Source organism: Anser cygnoides, chromosome 28 (genome assembly GCF_040182565.1).
Source record: "Anser cygnoides isolate HZ-2024a breed goose chromosome 28, Taihu_goose_T2T_genome, whole genome shotgun sequence".
In the NCBI taxonomy this organism is placed as follows: Eukaryota; Metazoa; Chordata; class Aves; order Anseriformes; family Anatidae; genus Anser; species Anser cygnoides.
Genome location: NC_089900.1, coordinates 3,944,424 through 3,959,754, shown reverse-complemented (window position 1 = coordinate 3,959,754; position 15,331 = coordinate 3,944,424). Strand labels below are relative to the sequence as shown.

The 15,331-nt window shown below is 51.9% G+C and overlaps 1 protein-coding gene across 1 annotated transcript; it reads left to right on the top strand.

The window, feature by feature from the left end:
• The first annotated feature begins 1,034 nt into the window (after window positions 1–1,034).
• On the top strand, window positions 1,035–2,008 carry LOC136787265 (olfactory receptor 14C36-like). The gene has a single exon (XM_066984418.1). It carries the CDS (start codon window positions 1,035–1,037, stop codon window positions 1,992–1,994), a length of 960 nt encoding a protein of 319 aa, XP_066840519.1. The 3' UTR covers window positions 1,995–2,008.
• Window positions 2,009–15,331: the final 13,323 nt, after the last annotated feature.

Sequence of the window (15,331 nt, the reverse complement as noted above, 5' to 3'; positions counted from 1 at the left end):
TCTAGGACGTGCCCCCAGCGAGCTGCCCCTGGGCAGAGCCCTGCTGCCAGGAGGTGCCTGCAGGGCAGAGCTGAGCACCCAGCGGGTGGGATGGGGGCTGTGACCTGCAGGCAGGAGGCGTGGGGACAGAGACCCAGCTGCAGGCAGGGACAGCTGCAGGCAGCAGAGCCTTGGTCAGGGAGTGAGAGGGAGCTGCTCCCAGAAACTCCATGGCAGAGGGGATTCAGGCACCTCCCTGCCATCCCTGCACTGGAGACGCCTTCCCCTGAGCAGCTGCATGGTCTGCTCTCCCATCCAGTAAAGCCCCTACCCCCACAACCATGGAGTCTTTCAACGTTATTCACTTGGCTGTCCAATCTTCAGGACAAGAGGTCACCCCAAATGCCCAGCTCTCACTCTCATTCTTGGCTTCTTCAGCAGAAGCAATGGGGCATTTCTTTGTGTTTCCCCTCCCATCCATCCTGCCCTTACTATTCTCCTCAGACTCTGGGCAGTGGGATTAAAGCCAGATCTCAAACAGCAGAGTACTGAGTCCTGCTCTGGAGGTGTATCCCTGGGAACAAAGTGCCCAAGTTGTTCTAGGCAATATGGCTCTGGGCACTGTGGTGCGTAGGGCTGGGAGATGAGCTGGCTCTATTCAGGTCACTCTGGTTTAAGGACATCCAGCGGTGTCCCTGGGGTTATCCTGCTGGAGGATGTTGAACAGCCACTCTGCGTTACAGGTGCACAGCATCTGAACCAAACTATGAGTTTCAGAATGGGTCACCAGCTTTCCCAGGTACCCACTGCTGCAAAACAGGGCTGAGTCCTAGAGAACTCATGGGCAGAGGCTGCTGCTCCAAACAGCACTCAGCCAACACGAAGCAGAGCTCCAGCCAGAGAAGAGAATGAAACTGCTGCTGAGAATGCGTTTGTGTAGGTGAGTGAGAAAGGAAGAGTGTTGCTGAAAGTACAGAGCTCTGCTCAGAGAAGTCTGCCCTAAGTTCTCTGTGTCCTTATGTCTTTGGACAGGCTCCGAGGCCAAGAGTCAGCACATGTCCAACAGCAGCTCCATCACCGAGTTCCTCCTCCTGCCATTCGCAGACACGCGGGAGCTGCAGCTCCTGCACTTCGCGCTCTTCCTGGCCATCTACCTGGCTGCCCTCCTGGGCAACGGCCTCATCCTCACCGCCGTAGCCTGCGACCACCGCCTCCACACCCCCATGTACTTCTTCCTCCTCAACCTCGCCCTCCTCGATGTGGGCTGCATCTCCACCACTCTCCCCAAAGCCATGGCCAATTCCCTCTGGGACACCAGGGCCATTTCCTATGCAGGATGTGCTGCACAGGTCTTTTTGTTCCTCTTCTTCATATCAGCAGAATTTTATGTTCTCACCGTCATGTCCTACGACCGCTACGTTGCCATCTGCAAGCCGCTGCACTATGGGACCCTCCTGGGCAGCAGAGCTTGTGCCCAGATGGCAGCAGCTGCCTGGGGCAGTGGGGTTCTCTATGCTCTGCTGCTCACTGCCAATACATTTTCCCTGCCCCTCTGCCAAGGCAATTCTGTGGACCAGTTCTTTTGTGAAATCCCCCAGATCCTGCAGATATCCTGTGCACACTCCTACCTGAAGAGTTTTTGGGTAGTTGTGACTGGTATCTGTTTAGCATCTGGCTGTTTTGTTTTCATTGTTTTTTCCTATGTGCAGATTTTCAGGGCTGTGCTGAGGATGCCCTCTCAGCAGGGCCGGCACAAAGACTTCTCCACCTGCCTCCCCCACCTCTTTGTAGTCTCCCTGTTTATCAGCACTGGCTTTTTTGCTTACCTGAAGCCCCCCTCCATCTCCTCCCCATCCCTGAACCTGGTGGTGGCACTTCTGTACTCGGTGATACCTCCAACATCGAACCCCCTCATCTACAGCATGAGGAACCAGGAGCTCAAGTGGGCTATTAGGAAAGTGATTTCATGGACGTTTCTGAATAGTGAGAAATTTCCCCTCTTTTTCCAGAAATGACTTAACTTGGTACCTCCCCTCAGGCCTGGTCCTTCTTTCATTATCATTATTGTTATTCTTATCTTTGGTATCATTTGCATTTATTATGCTCTTAGAGTAATATTTCTTTTTCATCTTACTTCTGCTGAGGATCGACACTGCTCTATTTGCTCTTGAGGCTCTGTAAATATGTGTCTAACAGAAAGTCAGAGCTGACTCTTCCATAGCATCTGCAAAACAAAACGGGATCTCCACAGTGCACAGTCTGAAGCCTTGGCTCTTTTTTCAAGGTTGTTGCCAAGCTTTCCCGAAGCTTGTGCCGCTTTCCATCACCTATCAGACTCTTTCCATCATCTGTCAGTGGTCATGGTCATCCAGAGAGGTCCCAGATGACTGGCGACTTGCTAATGTGAAGCCCATCTACAAGAAGGTTTGTAAGGAGGACCCGGGGAATTACAGGTCTGTCGGCCTCACCTCAATGCCAGGAAAGGTGATGGAACAGATCATCTTGAATGCAGTCACACAACGTATGTGGGACAACCTGGGGATGAGGCCCAGTCAGCATGGGTTCATGAAAGGCAAGTCCTGCCTGACCAACCTCATCTCCTTCTATGTCTGGGTGACTTGCATGGTGGATGAGGGAAATCACGTTGATGCAGTCCACCTAGACTTCAGCAAGGCCTTTGACACGGTCTCCCATAGTATTCTCCTGGAGAAGTTGGCAGCCCATGGCTTGGACAGGTACACTCTTTGCTGGGTTAAAACTGGCCGGACTGCCGGGCCCACAGAGTAGTGGTGAACGGAGTGAAATCCAGCTGGTGACCGGTCACTAGTGGTGTTCCCCAGAGGTTGGTGTTGGGGCCCATGCTCTTTAACAGCGTTATTGATGATTTGGATGAGGGAATTGAGTGCACCCTTAGTAAGTCTGCAGATGACAACAAGTTGGGGGGAAGTGTCGAGTTGCTGGAGGATAGGAAGGCCCTGTAGAGGAACATGGACATGTTGGATTGATGGGCAGAGGCCAATGGGATGAGGTTCACCACGGCTAAGTGCCACGCCCTGCCCTGTGGCCACAACAACCCCATGCAGTGCTACAGGCTTGGGGCAGACTGGCTGGAAAGCTGTGCAGAGGAAAAGGTTGGATGTAGTGCTTAGGGACATGGTTTAGTGAGTGATGTTGGTGGTAGGGGGATGGTTGGACCAGATGATCTTGGAGGTCTTTTCCAACCTTAATAATTCTATGATTCTACACTTCTTACGATACAGAGCCACAAGTCCACGGTTTCCTGTTGCTTCACCAGGCCTAGGAAGTGGCTGAGGAAGAACTGGTGCCCTATATTCTCCAGCCCTTATTGCAACCATCTTTCTTGCTGGGTGCTATCGAAAGCAATGCCTGTGCCCTGTGTCAGGGCTTTGACTGATGGAAACAGGGCCCAGCAGCCATAGCAGTTTGCTGCTGTTCCTCTGGCTGTGTCTAGCACATGGCCATGAGACAGTCTCCCCCAGTCTGTGTGCTGAACCTGAGCCCAAAAGTCCTCAGCAAGTCCTCAGCTTGGGTCCTCCCCAAGGACTGGAGTGCAGTTGTGACTACAGGAAGGAGGATCCCTCTCCTTGGGCCTGTTCATGGCTGGATGCCTTTGCATTCTCCACAGGAAAAGGGAGCATATTGATAACATGCTAACACCCCTTTCACCATCTCTGTGTCTGTGGGAGCGTCAGAAAATGTCCCTCAGTCCTAAGATCCAGCAAAGCCCAGCTTCTTCTTTCGTCAGGAACCTTCAGAAATTCTCTCAAAATTTCCAACACTCTTGTGCACACAGAAAAAAACACACACGTGCATGCACAAACATACACTCTCATACACGCAAAGATGTGCACACAGGGCATGTACACAGCCGACCACACACAGAGCAACTCCAACAGGGAACAGCACCTTCACAGCCACCACACCACCAGCAGCACACACAGAGCCATGAGCAACACACCTGGCCCCATCCCATTCCCCACCTCAGCCTGATCTGCTCTGAAGGTCACCAGTGCTCCACGCATCCCCAGCAGCAATTACCCATGGGTGCAGACGCACACATGGCTATGTGGTTCCATAATTGTATGATTCACCCCTAACACACCCAGGAGTGAGCACACTCACACAACAAATAGCCAGCAACAGAGTTGAATAAGAAGGCAGGACAGTGATCAGGAACAGGGCCTGAGCAGACCAGCCCTGACCAGCCCCATATCCACATGCAGCTGGCCCCTTGCACCCCTCTCCCCTCCTCTTCCACAGGATTCTTCCTCCTCGAGACACTTTAATCCCTTCCTTTCTTACATGCAGTGCCCTGCTCAATTACCAGTGCTCACCAATCACATTTTCCCCCACTGATCCCTAGTTTGCTATACCTGTACCCGCATTTGGCAATTCAGATACCATTGCCTACATCATCTGGGCCTCTAACAGGCAGGAGAGGTCGACATGTCAAAGATTTGCTCTGTGGCAGGAGTGAGGGGTGGCATGAACAGTCCTGAGCAGGGAGTGTTTTATGGTAACTGTGCTCAAGGCAGGACAGAAAATCGTCATTTTATGGCTGTAGGCCTGAGTATTGCCTCCATTTTTTTTAACCATTACAAACATTTCACTTCAATCAGCACACTTCAATCAACTGAAATGACTGAACACTTCTAATACAATGTTTGAATTGCCCCATGACATTTTTTTTTCTTGTATGTCTATTACAGCAAAAGAAAAAGATACCAATCTTCCCCTGTACTTGCATTGCCAGAACTCTGTCTCTTATGCACCGCACTTCATCTCCCCAGTCTTTCAGGTATTTCCACCTGGCTTTATGAAACAGACCATGTTGGAAGTCACTTCTCCAGCAGACTCGCTGGACATGTGCAGTTTCCATTCGTCTCCAGATTCCCCTCCCCTCACCCTTTGATCATTCAGATACCTCTCACCTACACAGTTGGTTCTCAGAACTTGAGGGATCTCAAGCTTGCCCATATTTCAGTTTTCGATCTCATCATCCCTACAGCCAACTCTGTAATTGCATTTCTATTCATCATTTCCTACCCATGTCAAACATTTATGTATAGTCATCCCTTGTGGAAGTTGCACCTCATTGGAGGCAACTTGGATTTGGCTCACAGTTGGGGACTGTGGGGTTTGCTTCTTTGTTGTAACATGTTAATAACAACGACATCAAAAACTGTGCCTGTGAGCAGCCAGTTGTCTGAGGAAAAGAGGTGGGACTTGGTGCAAAGAAGCTATAACAACTGTGGACTTAACAGCTATAACAGCTCTGGACTATAACAGCTATAACAGCTATAACAGCTACAACAGCTGTGAACTTAAGTGGAGAAGTTTGGTGTAAGGCAAAGTGATGCAAGTCCCAGGTGCCTGATGAGAGAAGTGCTGGGGATGTAGAGGTGAGCAGCAAGGTTGTCCATACAGTCTAGGACTTCAAGGGACTGCTTTTCCACTTATACAGACCTCCTTAGGAGGCACATTGGATCCATGACAACTAGAGAGTGAGGCTATCAGTTCTTCTGAAAACTCTAAACTAATGGAAACTAATCTCAAATAAGGAAAATGCTTTTAGTGAAGTAGTCATTGAAAACTTCCTCTTTAAACTGCATTCTTGAAACCTCACTAATTAATTGTACAAGTCTGGGAGACTGGATGAAAATGACTGAATTGTAATGAGCCCCATGGTGCATTTGGAGCTGAGACCATAAACTTCAGGTAGTGATAAGAGAATGATGTAACTGCAGGAGAAGTTAAAGTCAGAAGGAAACCTTGAAGTGTCTAGGAGTATTAATGGGCCCCAGTGAGGATCATTACTGACAAAGCCTCCCCATGGACTTGTTAGAGCAGACAATGGGAGGGCATGATTGCAGGTAGGCAAAGGCACTGGGCAGGAGCCTCTGATGCTGAGTAAAGGCCTTGGTTTGTTTGGTGAAGCACAAAGGCCAAGCCCGGGCCCCCAGCGCCTGGGAAGGGAGGTTCTGTCGCTCACCCATGGCTCAGGGCTCTCCGTGGGGCAGTGGGATATGGGGTGTGTGATGCTGTGTGAAGGACAATGTTATAACACCTCCTGGCCTCCCCACTGGGTTGCAAGGAGGCAACAAGGCCCCAGTGTCATGAGCACAGCATGTCTCCTCATGAGCCTGAGTAGCAGAGACAACTGCCATCGGCAGGGGGACAAAGACCTTGGATATGCTGGGGCCTTCCAGCCTTGCCAGTGCTCTTGGTCTTCTCCACCACAGGCTGTCCTGCCCTGTCCTATCCCTTCCCCCTTTTCCCTGAAAGCTATAGGCACCCACCTTGCTTCTCCACCTTGCTCTCATCCAGGCGTTTCCTTACTTTTACTGATGTCTCCCCACCCTCCATGGCAGTTGCTTGAAACACAATGGCATGGGCTGACCACAGACTCCTTCTGGGTGACCTCTGACACCACAGCACTACCCTTTCAGTGACATTTCCTCCTCCTCATGCCCAGTCTTAAACTTCCAAGAAGCACATTGCAGCAGCTTTTACTCTCTCCTGCTGTTTCCCACCAGCAGAGAAAGCTCCATCATCCACAAACCGCTTTTTTAGCAGATGTCCCAAGCCATCAGCCTTCTGGAGCCCTATGGCCTGACGAGACAGGAGAAACCTCACCATGGTCTTCCAAGCCATATACCTGCTGCTGGCCTTCCAGCTTCTCAGGTAGACGTGACCAAGTTGTGTGCCTGTTGTGTGACTTTAAGTTTCTGAGGTACAACAGACCACATAAGAACACATTCACCCAGCACCCACTTGTGGGCCAGGACATGAGGACACAAAAATAAGCTTTTTAAATGAAATTTATCAATCAAATTTTCTAACACTTTTTTAAATATGGAAACATTCTTCACAGGATCTACTGTGTTCATAGTAAGACACGATGTATCTGTACCTCTGCCTCTCTCTCTTTTCTTCTTCTTCTCCCTATTATGTCCTCAGAGAGCTCTCCAATGGAAAGAGTCATTGAATCGCAAAATAACTCAGGTTGGAAGAGACCCCTGAATGGCATCCTCTTCACCTGTCCTGCTCAAGGCAGACTAAACTAGATGCGGTTGGTCAAGGGCTCCTCTGAGCTTGGCACCATCCAGAAAGGATTTGAAAGTGTGCTCCATCCTGTAATTCAGAGAGTTAATAACGACATTCAGCAGTGTTGGCTCAAGTACTGATCACTGAGGGATGGTGCTAGGAACTGCCTGACAGGAGAACTTTCCACCACAGATGACAACTGGGCCTGAGTGTCCAGCCAAATTCCCACCCACAGCCTCATCCATTTGTTAAGTCCACATAGCACCAATCAGGCTGTAAGTAGTCTCCAGGAGACAATGTCAACAGCTTTGCTAAAGTGCAGGTAGACAGCGTCCCTTTCTTTTCCCTCACCTATGGGTTCAGCAATCCCATTTTTGTCCTTGAAGTGCCCGGAGGTAGCTGTGGAAAAACTTGCCCCATCACCTTCCCCGGGATGGAGGTGAGGCTGACCAGCCTTAATTCTTCTCACCCTCTTTTTTCCTCTTCTGGAAGGCAGGTCTGATGTCATCCCAAGTCTCCAGAAAGCTCTCTGGTCCCCCTGGTACATTTGCTGACACAGTCCAGGAAGGCAGGGGCAGGTGATGCAGGAGACAGGCAAGAACACACAAGTCCTACCCTTGTACACCCAAAGGCAGGGCATTGCAGTGGTTGTGGTGTCCCTCTGGCTCCTGCTGCCTCTCCCACAGGCTGGGAGGCACCTGAGCCCTGTGGTGCATTGCCCTGCTCTGCACTTGTCTGAGATACCCCATGGCATGAGGAATGGACACAGGGAGAGGGCATTTGTGCTCACTCATGTTCGCCTCACATGCACATGCACACAATGTGCACACTGAAGCCTCATCTGTACAGGGCACACATATGGACTTCTGACTTATCCATTAAGTGTCCCATTAAGTGTGGGGGCATAAACCACCTCTCTGAGCTGCATTGAGAGCCAGAAAAAGTCACCCAAGAAGTAACCAGGACAATACTCACCCCTTATTCTGTACCGTTTATACCATGACAGGTTCCAGACTTTCCAATATGTCTTCATTAATCAGCCCCCTGCAATTAGAACACGGATATCATTCCCTTAGTCTATGGGCCACCTCCCAGAAATGGCCATATTAATCAAATATTCAGTGAATCCGTTTAGTTCATGAAATGGTTTCTATCTGTTGTTGTGGCCTCACAGGACAGGAGAAGGCAGTTTGGCCCACACTGGCCAAAGGGATATCCCATGCCACATGATGTAATGCCTAGCAAGAATGCTGGGGGAATTGACCAGGAGTGTCTGGGCATTGGTCAGCAGAGGTCAGCAATAGCATTCTGCATCACTTTTTTTTTTTTCCCTTTGTTACAAAACACTTGTTTGTTACACCAACAAGTACCTGCGCTTTTACCATTTTCAGTCCTCTGCCCTATTGCGCTGGTGCAGGGGATTTGAGCCAATAGCTGTGTGGTGCTTATCTGCCTGCTGGGTTAAACCACATCACAGACCAGGCTGCAGAATCTGACCCTGCAATGAACTCCTCCCCTCACCCCTGCTCCAGCCTGGGCTCATCCACTGTCCACACTCCCTTAGGTGTGTACCTGTTCCAACACATCCTTATCCACGAGCCACAGTCCCTTCAAAGCTCTACCTACTGTGTCGTGGACTTACCAACAGCCATAGACGGTTGCAGGTGTGCCTTCAGAGGTGTGGACTTATCCACGTGCCACACTCTCTTCAGAGGTGTACCTGCTCTAGTGTGGCCTTTTCCATTCCAGAAGGATTATGTCGAGTTCAGGGCGGCAATGTAGAGATTCAGTCCAATGACAATTCAAGCAACTGTGGGTCTGGGACACACTGGCTGATAGAGTTCCAATAGGGTGAGGCTTTGGAAGAAGCCTGATGTGTTGTGGGGAAACCACAGGTATTGGGAAATCCTCAGGAAAACACAGGTTTGTGTTTGAAGCCAAAGCTAGTAAGGATGGAGAGAAATTAGGAGAGCTTTGGCAATCATGGGGTCAGAGTGAGGTGGGAATGTGAGTGCGTGGTAAAAGTGTGCAGGGATGCAAACACAGATACAGGAAAATGTAGGACAGGATGTGGAGGGGCATGGGAGAGGGCCATTGGGGGGCAACCTATTCCAGTGCTCTGTCACCCTTACAGTAAAGAAATGTTTTCTCATATTCAGCCGGAACTTCCTGTGTGTCAGTTTGTGCCTCTTGCCTCTTGTCGTGCTGCTGGGCTCCGCTGAAAAGAGTCCAGCCCCAAACTCTTGACACCATTCCCTCAGATGATTGTACACATTGGTTAAGATTCCCTCTCAGTCTTCTCTTTTCCAGGCTAAAGAGTTCCCTCAGCCTTTCCTCGTATGTCAGGTGCTCCAATTCCTCTAATCATCTTCATAGACCTCCTCTGGACTTCCATGTCCCTCTTGTACTGGGGAGCCCAGAAATGGACACACTATTCCAGGCGTGGCCTCACGAGGACTGAGTAATAATTGGTGCCCGTAACAATGCATGGAGGATGATCTCATGTTCTTATCTCAACCCTTGGTCTCTTTTGTCGTATTTCCTCCCCCTTTTCCTTGTATGTAGGGATATGAAAGAGAGGTTGTGGTGGAGTTCAGATGCATAGCAGGATAAAACCACCCCAGTAGGGACATGGAAAGGGTTCAGCACCAGGACTGTGGCCATCCAGGGATGGCATCTGAGCATCCAGGACATGCTCTGCCAGCCTGGTGGCACAGGAGGGAATGAAAAGATGTTCCCCTGAAGGAGAGAAGTAGAAGGGGAAGGCTTGATTTCCCAACTCAGGCATTTCTGGCACATTCCTGAGAGGCCTGTGGGAGCTGCAGGTCACACCAGGCTCTGGGACACTGGACACCTTTCCTCCCAGAAACAGATCCCAAAGAGGCAGCAGCTCCCAGGGAAACCTGGCCCTGGATTGTCCCCATCACGAGGAGGCTGAGCCATGCCCAGAGGAGCACTAGGGTTCAGGACAGCCCTAGCATCAAGACCCAGGAATCCTGACTGCCACATTGTCCCGAGTCCAGAGGGACACTCAGGCACGGCTCTTGCATCAGCCACCAGCCATGTTCAGCTTCGCCCCAAAGCCCAGGAGCTGCAGCTTTGGACAGCTGACAGCTCCTGTTCCAGCCCTTGGGAAGGGGCTCCTGACACCCTCACCTTTGGAGGAGAGCTGCAGGAGCACTGGGAACATGGAAGTCAGTTCGGAGGTGATGGTCACCCTCCAGCAGCCGTCCATCTCGCTTGCTGCTGGCCCTCAGCTCACGACAACGGATGGCTGCCCTGGCTCCTCAACCACAACTCCTCTGCAAGGTGCCCCTGCTCCTCCGCCCGTCAGCGAGGGTCGCCCAGTGCAACCTTGCTGCCTGCTGCCCCCACTCCTGGCCACAGAAGGACAGCGGTGGGGAGCACCCAAGCAGTGCCCAGCAGGGACCAGGCCTTGCAGGGAAGTGCCAGCACTGGCGCTGCTCCAGTGAAGATATCCTGGTGATGCAGTGCATCCACTGTGACATCAGCACGTGTCTTTTGGAGGCCTGGGAGGTCAGCAGCATGGAGATGGCACAGCTCAGGAGAGAGACGAGAGATTTCCCTTTTCTGTCATGAGAAACAGTTGCATCCCTTCTGCCCAGTTCTTTTCCACAGGATCCTGACAAATCCACCAGGAACATCTCCAAATGGTGACAAAGGCCATTGAACATAGGAAGTGGAGTGCTGGAGGAATCACCACTGTGTTCCTGCACCAATATGCCTCTTGTTTGGAGCCCTTCCAGGAAGGTGGGGTTTTCACCTTCTCCTTGGCCTGGGCTTTTTTCAAAAGATGGGAGCGAAGGCACCTGGGATTCAGCAGCCCCTCACTGTGCCTGAACTCCTCTTCTGCATGAATCTGGGCTCTCTCTTACAACCGACCAAGTCTCTCATTTCAGGAGACCTGTGGCATGCTGAAGGCAGGACTACCGTCCCTGACTGTACTGCACAGAGATCCACGTGGTCCTGTGTCAGCTGGACTATGCTGCAAGCGAACCCTGCTGGATCATGTGGAGCTGATCATGGTGTCCCGGCCATTAGCTGCCATGTCTGCAACCAGAGCCCCAGAAGAGGAGATGCACATCTCTGCGGACACGCTCCCCTTTCCTCTTGCATGACAGAGGGGATGCCAGTGACTGCCCAGCAGTGCCCATCCCTGGGGGCTGTGCACAGCTGGGTGAGGCTCTCGGGGGGGGGGTTTCTCTGCCTCTTTGTCTTCCTCAGAGTGAGCACCGTGATATTTCCCCACATTTCTCCACCCATTCATGCTGCTCCTGCTATTGTGTTTAGGCTCTCTAGGGATGGGGGTTTCAGGTGCAGTTCCAAAAATGACCCTGAACATCCTGCCACAGATGTGTTGGCACAGCAATGAGGTGTTCCATCGCCCATCTGACTTGTGGGGCCACAGGCAATGCAGTGCAAGGGGGTGGGTAACATGCCAACTGTCCCTGCACAAGACCTAGAGTGCCTTTCTCCTGGGATCATAATGAACCAGCACCTCCTGGTCACAACCAAGAATTCTTCAATGTAGGCCCTACTGTCCCATGGACTATAAGGATGTAGTTTGCAAAGTACCAGAGATTTTATCACCACCCAGCACCTCTTGTACCCAGGCAGAGTCCTGTGTCAGGGCATAAAAGGCAGGCAGACCTTGCTGGTGTTAGGTGAAGCCATGTGGACATGTCCATGACATAACAAACTAATTCTCAGAGAAGATGTGATTGTTATACATAATTCTTTTTCTACAAGGAGAAATGAGCCTGCTGTCAAGAAGTGTGTGTGCCCAGGGGAGGGAGGGAACCCCAGGGATTCCTTCAGGCTGTTTCCCAGCAGGTTCCCCTGCAGCCCCAGGGCCATGGGCAGGGAGCCTGGTGGGGGGCAGAGCAAGGGAGGCCTTGGGCTGGGCCTGTGCTGCTGAGCTGGGCCGGGCTCCTGGGCCCAAGGGGAGCTCCTGGCAAGCGGGCAGCGCTGCAGAGAGCCAGCTCTGCCCAGGAGCAGCTCCTCTGCCCAGCGCAGCAGGGCTGGGGGCACTGCCTGCAGCTGGCACAGGGAGGGGAAAGAAGGGAGAGATGTTTAAGGCTGTGTGGAGGGTTAGAAAGCTGAGAGTACACTGGAGAAGCAATGCTTGCAACCCTTAACATGGTAAGTCTAAGTGAACTGCAATGCACTCGAGTATCCTGGAGGTGTCCTACACCTGGATTGTCCCAGAGCAGATCAGGCTGGAGACACTGTGCGTTTTTTTCTTGTAGAGAAGCACAAGCTCCAGAGCAGGGGTTTCTAAGCTGCAGGGTCAGTGTCCAGGCCCCGAGGGCTCCCTTGTCATGGGCCAGCTGCAGGCTGTGAAGCCGGGGGTGCAGGCAGGGGTGCCCAGGGCTGTGGTGCAGAGCAGGGTCCCTGCTGTGCCCCAGGGGCTGTGTGCTGGGGCAGGGCCTCTGCCGCCTGCCAGGCTCAGCACTCAGCCTGCCCGGGGAGCTGCCCAGGGCGCTGCGGGGAGAAGCTGCGGGTGGAAGGAGCCCCCCCGGCAGGGCAGGGTCCTGCTGCTGGTGGGAGGCTGCTGCCTGGGGCAGCCTGCTCACAGTTTTACAGCACAACCAGGATGTATCCAAGGGGACTTTGCAACAGCCGGGGTAAGGTAGGGGATTTCAGCTTCTGTCACAGCTTTCCTGAGCCTCCTGAGCTTTCAATCTTCTCTACTTGCTTCAGTGGTAATAGAAACATATGCTTTTAATTCCAAGAAGAGGCTGAGGCTCCATGATGGCTGAGAGGTTACAAGGATCTTTCCCTTCCCCTCAGCCCATAGAAAGCTCCACCACCACATGTGGAGCTTACATGCAGTGTCCCCTGTGTGACCTGGTCTCTAGGACATGCCCCCAGCGAGCTGCCCCTGGGCAGAGCCCTGCTGCCAGGAGGTGTCTGCAGGGCAGAGCTGAGCACCTGGCGGGGGGGATAGGGTCTGTGACCTGCAGGCAGGAGGCATGGGGACAGAGAAACAGCTGCAGGCAGCAGAGCCTGCAAAGTATTCTGGCACCTCCTTGTCCACCGTCAAGCCCACAGGATTCAGGACATGACTCATAACCTCTCATCAGGAGGACCTGCAGTAGAGCGGACTCTCCCGAGTTCCGGTCGTTCCCTCCCTGGCCTTGCTTCGCCTGGCAGAAGCCGTGTGCTATTTCCCTCTGTTCCTGTACCTACTGTTGCTGTTCTTGTTTTGGGGCTCCCTGCAGATCTGGCTCTCAGCTGCAGCTCAGGCTCTGACCGTCTGGGTCCCACCACGCAGACCTGTCCTTAGGGGAAAGGTGCCCAAACCCCCTTCTAAACTCTGAGGCTTGGGGCAATGCAGTCTATGGGGAAGGAAAACACTGAATCATTTTCCCGGATATTCCTGAGACCACAGTCATTGAGCAGCTCGGTGTGGGCAACTGGACTGAGCCCTAGAGGAGTCTGGCTGAGACCAGGGTAGATGGGCAGACTGGCTATCCTCATTACGCTAAGGACATTCACAAAATCTCACCTGGAATGTACGAAAAATGCCAGGGTTTTCTACCCTCAAAAAAACTCTTCCGAGTGTCACACTGGAACAAATTAAACCACAAATGCCATTTGGCAGTCTATAGCGTTGAGAGTGGTAATGCTGGGAAGTCCACATACATCAGAGGTAGATTTAATCAGAGATCACTCCTGATTTCTTTATGCTTAGACCTGTAGGACAGGTGTGACTCCTCCAAAGTGCACAGCAGGGTCCCCTGCTCCCAGTGGCACCTTCCTCCAGCACCATCCAAAACTCAAGCAACAGAGCAGCAGAAAGGTCTCGGAAAGGGGAAAGTCACTGTGGGGGGTTTCAGTGAGAAGTGGAGTAGGTTTTTCTCAGAGACGTCTCTCCTAATTATCACTGTCTTTTCTTTCTTGGGTAGTCCCCTTTGTCCAGGAGGATCAGATGTCCAACAGCAGCTCCATCAGCGAGTTCCTCCTCCTGCCATTCGCAGACACACGGGAGCTGCAGCTCCTGCACTTCGCGCTCTTCCTGGGCATCTACCTGGCTGCCCTCCTGGGCAACGGCCTCATCCTCACCGCCGTAGCCTGCGACCACCGCCTCCACACCCCCATGTACTTCTTCCTCCTCAACCTCACCCTCCTCGACGTGGGCTGCATCTCCACCACTCTCCCCAAAGCCATGGCCAATTCCCTCTGGGATACCAGGGCCATTTCCTACTCGGGATGTGCTGCCCAGGTCTTTCTGATTGTTTTCTTCTGTTCAGCAGAGTATTTTCTTCTCACTGTCATGTCCTATGACCGCTACATTGCCATCTGCAAGCCCCTGCACTATGGGAGCCTCCTGGGCAGCAGAGCTTGTGCCCAGATGGCAGCAGCTGCCTGGGGCAGTGGGGTTCTCTATGCTCTGCTGCTCACTGCCAATACATTTTCCCTGCCCCTCTGCCAAGGCAATGCTGTGGACCAGTTCTTCTGTGAAATCACCCAGATCCTTAAGCTCTCCTGCTCAGACTCCTACCTCAGGGAAGTTGGGCTTCTCACATTCAGTGGTTTTCATTGTTTTGGGGTGTTTTGTATTCATCGTGCTGTCCTATGTACAGATCTTCAGGGCTGTGCTGAGGATGCCCTCTGAGCAGGGCCGGCACAAACCCTTTTCCACGTGCCTCTCTCACCTGGTCGTGGTCTCCCTGCTGGTTAGCACTGGTGTATCTGCCTACCTGAAGCCTCCCACTATCTCCTCTCCATCCCTGGACATGATAATGGCTGTTCTATATGCAGTCATGCCCCCAGCAGTGAACCCCCTCATCTACAGCATCAGAAACCAGGAGCTCAAGAATGCCATTAGAAAAGTGATGTCATGGATGTTTATCAGGATTTGCTCAGGAAATTGATTGGACCTTTCAGCAGCTATAGACTGCTTCTTGTCTTCTTCTACACTTGAATTGTGGTTTATGTCATGACAGGCTAAGCCTGGTTGTACTTCTAGATGAATTTGGTTTTCTTTTTCATTTTCCCCTTGTGATAATGTTTTCCACAGAGAAATGCCATTCTTCATGACCTTGTACTTAAATACCAACATATCTTTTGTGACCCTGAGGCTCTGCATAAACAAGGAACCAGCCTCTCTGTGTATTTAAACAAAATAAATGAACCTACAGCAAATTCTTTGTCTGGACCCCACTCTCAGAAGAGCAGGACATAATGGGACCAGCAAACCCCTTTCTGGCTGCAGCAGCTCAGGTCAGGCTGCCCTGGCCCTGGGGCAGCAGGAACT